At 34.8% G+C, this 11,226-nt stretch overlaps 1 protein-coding gene across 1 annotated transcript; it reads right to left on the reverse strand.

Moving 5' to 3' along the window:
- Positions 1-214: 214 nt before the first annotated feature.
- Positions 215-1,441, reverse strand: LOC149249654 (uncharacterized). The gene is made up of 2 exons (XM_089456301.1): positions 1,246-1,441; positions 215-1,150 (listed from the first exon to the last, which is right to left on the reverse strand). The coding sequence occupies exons 1-2, from the start codon at positions 1,439-1,441 to the stop codon at positions 378-380; spliced, it is 969 nt and encodes a 322-aa protein (XP_089312427.1). The 3' UTR covers positions 215-377.
- Positions 1,442-11,226: the final 9,785 nt, after the last annotated feature.

Genomic DNA, 11,226 nt, shown 5'->3' on the forward strand with positions numbered 1-11,226 from the left:
TTTATATCACAATCTAGACTAGCCTTATTCAGATCACGTCAAAATAAAATTAGAGGAAATTAAGGGAATGTTGAAAAACATGCATTGCAATAATTGAGAACGGGAGTTACAAAGTACAGGGAACTCTCGTGCCATTGAGTGTTCTTCTAGATATAACTACGGAGCACAAGTGGAAGTGTTATACTAATATTTATTACGGGTAATAATATCTTTGCTCGTAAAGATCTTTCTGATGACGTAAGAACTTTCCTCCATTATTATGATGAGGTGACGTAAAACCCATAATATTACAACAACATTGGCTTTAAGACGGGATTACAAGTTATTCATGCTCTAACGGGGAACACATTCCAACCATTGCTACTATGATCATTCATCTACCTACGGCAGACGATCCCACGACCACCACCACCTACGCTGTTGCAGTTGACTGCACTGGTGATGTCATATTGATGATCGCTGGAGGAGGACGACCCGAAGCGCGCAACTTTGCAGTCTGCGGCGAACATATTAGAAGTGACAAAATTGGATTCCCCTCCCATGACGGGCATGGCCACCCCCATCTTCACAGGGCTCCTGTATGCTGTCCCATATGTCTGTCCAAGCACACCGTTCACATTGGGGCTCAGAGAGTAGAACTTGAAGCTCAGCTCCAGATGGGCGAAGCAGTCCTCGGCAGCAATGATCCCGTATTTATGGACTCGAGACTCCTCTTCAGTGATAGGCACCACGCGGGCACCAATCTCTACCTTGTCCTCCACTTGAACCACCACGGCATTGGTGCTGTCGGAACGAGTTACATTAAGTCCAGAGGCTGTTGCCCATGTAGCCCCCTCGAGAAGAGGAAGAGTTATGGGTTGGCCATCTAACGACATGATCAGCTGGTCCACTGAACTGTCCCATGCGCTCACTTTTTTGGCCCCCAGGTAGAGCTGTCGACCATCGTCCAACAGCACTCCAATGGACTGCACCCATGTGAAGTCTCTGTCCATTCCTTCGCCTCTCTTGCCAATGAAATGAGCGTTGATGTGAAGATTGGAGTCGGAAATAAGACAGAAATCCTGGTCTCTCTTTCCATGGAAATAGAACATGATGCCATCCCCTCCTATGAAGCGGGGATCCTGACAGACGCCTCCAGGCTTATCGCAGGCTGCATCACGTTCACCACCACCGATATTAATAATCCCATTCAACATTACAAAGAATATAGTAGCTATACTAAAATTGATCGATAATATTACTTACGACAAACAGTCTTGCAGGTGATGCAGTCCATGTGGCAGTTATATGGACATTGAGCAGGGCAATCATGTTGATATCCATAGCATCTCTTGTACCATTTTTTCGTGCATTTTGCTTTGCCTGCTGCAGACACTGCGTTCACCATGACCATGAGGCAAACAGCAACAACAACAACGCTCCTTAACATATTTGCAGCCATGATCGATCGGCCGAGTAACTGCAAGGATCTCTGGTCCTTGCGTTGCTTTACTGCGCTGCTTTGATGCTCTTCTTCGATATCAATTGCATTTTATAGTTGGTTAGGCTTGAGGTAGCGGGTGGAATCAAATATTTCTTCCACGACTTTAGCGTTACGTTAATGTATTATAATATATGTATATGTATAGATGCACGCAAGCATGTGCACAGCTCATAACTGAAATATGCAATCGTGTCTTCTTTATGCGCTCCTCGACTGGAATTGGAAAACTCCGCTTCCCTTCCCGTGAAGTGTGGCTTTCCTCTCATACGATGTTGCTTTGGAAACATTCGTACTTTTTCTTCATCATAGATGTATGGCATGATATTCCTTCCTTCCTATGCTCGCGGGTAAGGGGAATCTTTGGTTTCGATAGCACTATTGTCTAATTTAAATCGTAGGTCTGAATTGTATTTTTAATGTAAAACGAATTTAACATCCGGGCAAGCCTTTAAATATTAAAATTCTATTAAACTTTTAACCATATAGACCCAATTCTTTTTGAAAAACTCATCAGACTACTGCCTTTTTATAACTGCCGCTTCCTTGGTATGTACAATGACGTCATTCTTGTACGTCGTGCAAGCAATTCCTATAAGCCTCACCGACAAGAACTTGCTATAACCTTTAAGCAGACGTAAGCGAGTGGCATGATCTCTACAACAACAATACCCTATGATTAAAATATTCTAATATTACAATTTTTCGTGGTATCATACAACGAAATTAACAATTCTCCAGGACAGTGGCATTAACATCCACCATTACCAATTTAATTTGTTACACAAAGAAAAACGAGGGAGTTATTTAATGAGGCAGAGGAATTGTTCAGACGGCTAAAAGTGGTTAGAATTTCGATAAAAAAATTTCAAAAAATTTTGTAGAGGCAATATCTAAATTGTGTTTTGATGGTGGAAATGGATTTAGCACCATCAAAAACGTCAAGGACACCTAAAATTTTGAAGGTTAACAACTATAACTTGGATTTACAAAAATCTTTGCCGAATTTTCTCCAAATATAATCGGAATTTCCATAATTTTCCGAACAATTCCTCCGACTAATTAAACTATGGCAATGAGGAGAGTGTGAAAGAACTAGTACTTATATTTTTTATTTTGTGTATTTCAAAATATTCTATGAAGTCAACTATGAAAAGATTTAAATAATTTTGTTTCGTTTGTTTGAATATACATGAGTAAGAATAAGGCTGGCTTTAATATTAACCTATATTTCCCAGTAAAAATTTATTTTAAAGTAAAAAACAAATTGAATATACCTAAAAATAAAGCTTACTTATTAATAAATAATTATTTGTTTTAATATTAGGTTATATTTTTAAGTAAAAACTTATTTTAAAGGAAAACTCAATAAATATATAAATATATATATATATATTAAAAAAACTTAACGATTTTTTTTTTTAAATTTGAAAAAATGAAAAAATAAAATGGAGTTGGTTGTTTTAATATTAACTTATATGTCCAAGTAAAAATTTATTTTAAAGAAAAAATCAACTTGAATATACCTGAGTAAGAATAAAGTTTGCTTATTCATAAATAGTTTTTTGTCTTAATATCAGGTTATATTTTTAAGTAAAAACGTATTTTTAAAGGACAAATCAATTTGAATATTTATATATATGTATGTGGAGTTATTTCTTAAAAAGAAATTGTAATTTTAAGGAGATTCTTCTCAAATATTTGAAAAAAATAAAAAATAGAATGGAGTTTCACAAAAATAAGAAGAGCATTGTCCTTAAGTTGATTTGAAGGAATTCCCAATAGTTAATTTGCAATTTTATTTTATTTTTGGATTATTTTTTTTTCATTTTCATTTAACAAAAGAAAAAATAAAATAAATTAAATGATTAAATACCAATTGTATATTTTTTATGTTAATACTAACAAGATCATTTATTTTACTTTAGTTTTGGAAAGTTTTTTTTCTTCATTTTCACTTTAATATAAGCAAAAATAAAATAAAAAATGATTAAATGCCAATTGCATATTCTCAATGTTAATATTAACTAGATCAACTAATTTTTCATGGTCTCTACTTGTACACTAATTAATTTTGTGTATGCTTCTTCAAAATAACCATTTCCGCACAATTTTCATTGCACAATTATCTTTGTTTTCAATCATGTTTTTCAATCATTCATTGACATTTGAAGTAGTTATTAATTGATGTGGATCCCAAATGTCATGGGGAGGAATAATGCTACAATGATGACGACATAATAGCTTGAAATATGTGTGGAACGATGGTGCGTGGAGCAAGGAACTTAAACCTTGAGCAAGGAACTTAAACCTCCACAGTTTGACGAAGCATGATCACTAAAAGTATCATATTTGTATATGTAGAATCGACGTCAAATATGAATCTACATGTTCATAGACGTTCTGATACAGGTCTGGCATGCAAAGAACATGCAAGCTTTGTCTATGGTTATGTCTATGAAATTTGGCACATGTGCGAAAGTGCGGAGAATGTTCAGTGTCTAAAGGAAGTCCATTGTGCAGAGAAATATTTCAAGCTTCCATTGTGCATATCCACACTCCGAACTAAAGGCTTTTATTGCTAATATTTTAGTATTAAATAATCCTAATCTATATTTGTTGTTCGTAATAACACTAAGGCAAATGGTGGAATAGGTTATTATTTGTAATATTTTAATTATAAATAATGAATATCACTAGTCAATTGAGAAGTGCGGAGGAAGTCCATTATGCAGAAGAAGCTTTCAAGCTTTCATTGTGTGGATCTCTACACTCCACACTAAAGAATTTTATTGCTAATATTTTAGTATTAAATAATTCATATTTGTTGTTTGAAATAATACCAAGAGAAGTGATGCACCCATATGATATTATTCATTATTTATAATTATAAATAATAATATTTACATATTCTAAATATTTCTAATCAATTGAGAAAAGGTTATGCAGAGTGTAAAGAAAATTCTATGTTGAGGAAGTTTATTATTTGGAGAAAACTTTCAAGCTTTCATTGTGTCGATCTCCACACTCCACAATAAATGCCTTTGTTTTTAACATTTTAGTATTAAATAATTCATACTTGTTGTTCACAATAAGACTGAAGCAAGCACTAGACCCATATGATATTATTGGTAATATTTCAATTATAAATAATGCATATCTCTGTATTCCAAATTTCACTAATCAATCGAATAAAAATTGAATAAAGATTATGTGAAGTCCTCATAAAGTTCTGTAAAATGAATCCACACAAAATTTTGTAAAATTAGGCATCTGTACATGAGTCTAGAGGAATTCGATTATGCTTTCCAGCATTCTGTCATAATAGTTGTACGATTTCACAGGTCCTTTACGGGGTAAGGAGAATATTTCTTTGCTTAATTTTTAAGTTTTTTTCCATCTAGTATTTTTGCAGTTGTAGTTGTACAAAAGAATAGTTTCACACAACTAATTAATTTATCAACATCTTTTCTTTCATAATAAAATCTCTCCGTTGTAAGAATAAAGCTTGCTTATTGATAAATAATTTTTTGTTTTAATATTAGGTTATACTTTTAAGTAAAAGAATAGTTTCACACAACTAATTAATTTATCAACATCTTTTCTCTCATAAAAAAATCTCTCCGTTGTAAGAATAAAGCTTGCTTATTGATAAATAATTTTTTGTTTTAATATTAGGTTATATTTTTAAGTAAAAGCTTATTTGAAAGGAAAAATTATTTTGAATATATATATAGAGTTATTTCTTAAAAAAAATATTTTTAAGGAGACTTTTCCCAAAATTTTGAAAAAGGAAAAAATGAAATGGAGTTTCACAAAAATAAGAAGAGCATTGTCCTCAAGTTGATTTAAAGGATTTCCCAAGTTAATTTGCAATTTTATTTTATTTTTGGAAAGATTTTTTTTCTTTATTTTCACTTTAATATGAGTAAAAATAAAATTAAAAAATATTAAATGCCAATTGCATATTTTTAATGTTAATACTAACAAGATCAATTAATTTTGCATAGTCCCTGCTTCTACACTAATTAATTTTGCGTATGCTTCTTTCGCACAACTATTTCCACACAAACCCTTCCACACAACTTCCATTGCACAATAATCTTTGTTTTCAATAATGTTTTTTTGTCAGTCATTGACATTCGAAGTAGTTATTAATTGATGTGGGTCCCAAACGTCGTGGGGAGGAATAATGCTACAATGATGATGACATAATAGTTTGAAATATGTGCGGAAGGATGGTGTGTGGAGCAAGGAACTTAAACCTCCGCACTCACCCACCTCCACACTTCGATGAGGCATGATCGCTAAAAGTATCATATTTGTATTTGTAGAACCGACATCAAATAAGCATCTACATGTTCATAGACATTTTGATACAATTCTAGCATGCAAAGAACATGCAAGCTTTGTCTATGGTTATGTCTATGAAATTAGGCACATGTGCGGAAGTGCGAATAATGTTCAATGTGCGAAGGAAGTCCATTGTGCAGAGAAAGATTACAAGCTTCCATTGTACACATCCACACTTTGAACTAAAGGCTTTCAATTCTAATATTTTAGTATAAAATAATGCTAATCCATATTTGTTGTTTGTAATAACACCAAGGCAAATGGTGGACACATAGGATATTATTTGTAATACTTTAATTATAAATAACGAATATCACTAGTCAATTGAGAAGTGTGGAGAAGGTCCATTGTGTAGAGGAAGCTTTCAAGCTTTCATTTTGTGGATCTCTACACTCCACACTAAATACTTTTATTTATAATATTTTAGTGTTAAATAATTCATGTTTGTTGCTTGCAATAATACCAAGAGAAGTGATGCATCCATACAATATTATTCATTATTTTTAATTATAAATAATTATATTTGCATACTCTGAATATTTCTAGTCAATTGAGAAAAGGTTCTGTAGGGAGAAAAAACTCTATGTTGAGGAAGTTTATTATTTGGAGAAATCTTTCAAGCTTTCATTGTGTTGATCTCTGCACTCCACACTAAACGCTTTTGTTGTTAACATTTTAGTATTAAATAATCCATACTTGTTGTTCACAATAAGACTGAGGCAAGCAGTGGACCCATATGATATCATTGGTAATATTTAGATTATAAATAATGCATATCTCTGTATTCCAAATGTCACTAGTCAATTGACTAAAGGTTATGTGGACTCATTATAAAGTATTGTAAAATGAATTCACACAAAATTTTGTAAAATTAGGCATATGTACATGAGTCTAGCGGAATTTGATTATGCTTTCAAGCATTTTCTCATAATAGTTGTACGATTGCACAAGTCCTTTACAGGCTAAGGAGAACATTTATTTTCTTAATTTTTAAGTTATTTTCCATTTTGTACTTTTGCAGTTGCAGTTTTACAAAAGAATAGTTGCACAAAACTAATTAATTTGTCAACTCCTTTGCTCTCATAATAAAATCTCTCCACATACTATAAGAATTTGTAATCTACATGTCATAACAACATATATGAGCATAGGGGGCTCATACTTATCTGAGATTAGCTAAGAAGCATTGTTAGCATACCACAATGTTGAAACACAGGAGAAAGCATGGAAATCCTTATAGGAGGTAGTGAATGAGAAGTTCACTTTGTAGCAGGATTGAGTGATTTGAGATGAGAAACATTTTTGTGTTGGGGGCCTATTGGAGCCCATATTTGTTTTTGTTAATTTTGTAAGTATAGGGTCCAATAGGAGGGATGAGGAGCTTGGAAGGTATGAATAGAGTGCAACATAGGGTTGTCATAGGAGGTCGGGTTCGACATAGGTGGACGTCGCGCAAAAAGGTGGTAAGGGCATCGGAGGATGTGAGGTGCATACAAGGAAATATATGCAGTTAGGATTTTGTAGTAGGATGGAGTTGACAAAGGATGTTGTGGTAGGAATAAGGTTATATATACTTAGTTTCTTTGAAGCTTACATTTTCACACTCTAAGTGAATAATCGTCTTTAAAAATAATTCTAATACTATAACACACTAAATTCCTCACAGGGGTCACACAAGAATTTATAGTTCAGGTTAGGACCATGGGGGTAGGCATCCCATAAGCAAGCATGGTTGTTTACATTCTAAACATAGAATTTGTCTTATAGGGTGCTTAAAATCCTTCATCATCCCACAGAAAAGAATACCCAAGCATGCTAGAAACCGGATTTAGAGAGAGTTAGGCTTAAGTCTAAGTGTGTGCAGTCCTATACAAAGCTACCCAACTTGTATAGTTCTCCACATTGTTAACTGACTACCAAGAAGTTAAAGACACAACTGCCCCCGTGGGACGAAGGTATCTTAGTGGCCAAATTGTTAGGGAATATTTCCTTATACATGGAGGTGTGGGAAGCACTAAAGCCTCTTAATTACCTTGGTTGATTCTTGGCTGCTGGAAGCATTGCTAGTACTTTTGGGATGTGGCCCCAATACCCTTCTATAAGAATCCTCACAAGGCCCATTTACTTTTGAGTGGAAAGGACACATAGGTATTTTAGGATTTTTTTTCATACACAAACAAACGAAACTTTTTTCTTGTTTGATTGATCACATAACAAAAGTTAAAAGGAGAATTAACCTTTTTATTTTTTCTTTGTTTTATGTATGTGATTCATTTGCTTTGATAAAATTTCTTCTCTCAACATATAAAGTAACTTTCACACACAAAGGGAACCATAGGGGAACCAATGGTTACCTTTTTGTATCATCACATCCTAAATCTACCCCGCTTTATAGAGAGGCTTACCTGGTCTCTCATCATCAAGGTGTAAGAGATACCATCCAACCACTGTAATTGGGTCATCCTTTATAAGAGAAAACTTGGTGGGGACACATCCCCATTAAGGAACCCCTTTTAATACCCCTGTGGGGATTCCACATTCTAATCCCCCAACCTACTGCTTCCCAAGGGAACTTATTTCAAGCTACATCCCCAGGTCATACCACTATGGCCAATAACATAAATATCCCATTTGTTGCTTCCTTGAATCTACCAAATTTAACTAAGCTCACCAATGATCCAATCACCCATAATTAAACTTCCCCCTATGCCAACCAAGCTACCTTAGGATATCCCCAAATTTTAAGGCAGGCAAGGAGAAGATCATGTTAACCACATCATGATCTATCATTTGTGATTTTCATCCAAAAACATCATTGAGGAACTAGTTTGTCTGAGGCTGTTTCAATAGACTCTCACAAGCCATGTTGTGAAATGGTATGTAAGCAGGGAAGCTAGTTCCCATCACACATTTGAATCCCTAGCTCATTCATTCCTCATTTGTTTCCAACTCCCAATGCGACATGACACCAGGTTGGAACCATTGACCCACTTCTGGAAAACCAACTCCGCTTATATTTTAGACCATATCCATGAGTGGCGAAATAATTTTAACCTTTGCAAAGTCAACATAATAGAAGACCTTTGCCTAGACTTTTTTTCGAAATCTCTTCTACTAGCAATTGCAAAAGATGTGACCACAACCATGCCTCAAACAAAGGAAGAAGATATCACCAATGCACAATAGTTTGAGATTATCTACACTCAATTAGGACACATATACATGGTCTTACCTAATGCTCCCCATTTGCTTCCTTTCACCCAAGAAAAACTAGGAACATTAAATGTTGCTGACAGATTGATTGGAATCATCTCCCAAAATCAATCTGGTATTGTATACAATGGATCACCCCATTTCCAATCCTTTGGGGGTCCACATATAACCCAAATTCCAACTAGCATGGAGTATTATTCCAATAATCCCGTGCATCCCCAAAACCCTCACACACAGGCAAACCAATACCCTACCATATCGAGTAACCAATATCCTCCTTGTACTACGGAGGTTGTGTCATCTCCCTAAACCCATTACATAAACCTCAAAAAAACAAATCATTATTACCCTTACCCTTAGAGTGTAGAGAAAATTCTATGTTGAGGAAGTTTATTATTTGGAGAAAGCTTTCAAGCTTTCATTGTGTCGGTCTCCGCATTCCACACTAAACGGTTTTGTCATTAACATCATACTTGTTGTTCACAATAAGGCTGAGCCAAGCACTAGACCCATATGATATTATTGGTAATATTTCAATTATAAATAATGCATATCTTTGTATTCCAAATGTCACTAATCAATTGACTAAAGGTTGTGTGAAGTGCTCATAAAGTTTTGTAAAATGAATTCACACAAAAATTTGTAAAATTAGGCATATGTACATGAGTCTAGAGGAATTCAATTATGCTTTCAAGCATTCTCTCATAATAGTTGTACAATTTCACAAGTCCTTTATGGGGTAAGGAGAATATTTCTTTGCTTAATTTTTAAGTTATTTTCCATTTAGTATTTTTGTAGTTGTAGTTGTACAAAAGAATAGTTTCACAAAACTAGTTAATTTATCAACAACTTTTCTCTCATAATAAAACATCTCTGCATACTGTAAGAATTTGTAATCTATAGGTCATAACAACATATATGAGCATAGGGGGCTCATACGTATCTGAGACTAGTTAAGAAGCATTGCTATCATATCACAAGGTCGAAACGCATGAGAAAGCATGGAAATCCTTATAGGAGGTAGTGAATGAGAAGCTCACTTTGAAGCAAGATTGAGTGGTTCGAGATGAGCAACATTTTTGTGTTGGGGACCTGTTGGAGCCTATTTTCTTTTTTGTAAGTATAGGGTCGCGTAGGAGGGATGAAGATCTTGGAAGGTATGAATAGAGTGCAACATAGGGCTGATATAGGAGGTCAGGTTTGACATAGGTGGAAATCGTGCAGGAAGGTGGTAAGGGCATCAGAGGATGGGAGGTGCATACAAGGAAATATCTGCAGTTAGGGTTTTGTAGCAAGATGGAGTTGATAAAGGATGTTGTGGTAGGAAGAAGGTTATAGATACTTAGTTTCTTTGAAGCTTACATTTTCACACCCTAAGTGAATAATCCTCTCTAAAAACAACTCTAACACTAGAACACGCTAAATTCCCCACAAGGGTCACACAAGAATTTATAGTTCAGGTTAGGACCATGGAGGTAGGCATCCCATTAGCGATTGTGGTTGTTTACATTCCGAAACATAGAATTTGTCTTATAGGGTGCTTTAAATCCTCCATCATACCACGGAAAATAATACGCAGGCATGCCATAAACCTGATTTAGAGGGAGTTAGTCTTAAGTCTAATTGTGTGCAGTCCTATACAAAGCCACCAACTTGTACAGTTCTCCAAATTGTTAACTGACTACCAAGAAGCTAAAGACACAACTACCCCCGTCGGACGAAGGTATCTTAGTGGCCAAATTGTTAGGGTATCTTTCCTTATAGGTGGAGGTGTGGGAAGCACTAAAGCCTCTTAATTACCTTGGTTGATTCTTGGTTTTTGGGAGCATCACTAGTACTTTTGGGATGTGACCCCAATACCCTTCTATAAGAATCCTCGCAAGGCCCATTTTGTTTTGAGTGGAAAGGACGCATAGGTATTTTAGGATTTTTTTCATACACAAAGAAACAAAACCCTTTTCCTGTTTGATTGATCACATAACATAAAATTAAAAGGAGAATTAACCTTTTCATTTTTTCTTTGCTTTATGTATGTGATTCATTTTCTTTGATAAAATCTCTTCTCTCACCATATAAAGTAACTTTCACACACACAGGGAACCATAGGGGAACCAATGGTTACCCATTTCTATCATCACATCCTAAATATACCCCCCTTTACAAAGAGGCTTACCTGGTCT

The sequence above is a fragment of the Pinus tabuliformis genome, chromosome 7, assembly GCF_031772625.1.
Source record: "Pinus tabuliformis cultivar Carrire ecotype Pingquan chromosome 7, CPIR1, whole genome shotgun sequence".
Classification (NCBI taxonomy): Eukaryota; Viridiplantae; Streptophyta; class Pinopsida; order Pinales; family Pinaceae; genus Pinus; species Pinus tabuliformis.

Coding starts and splice junctions, on each gene's coding strand:
- LOC149249654 (XM_089456301.1), bottom strand. CDS start 1,441: ATGGCTGCAAATATGTTAAGGAGCGTTGTTGTTGTTGCTGTTTGCCTC. Junction 1,151..1,245: donor CACCTGCAAGACTGTTTGTC/GTAAGTAATATT, acceptor AACGTGATGCAG/CCTGCGATAAGCCTGGAGGC.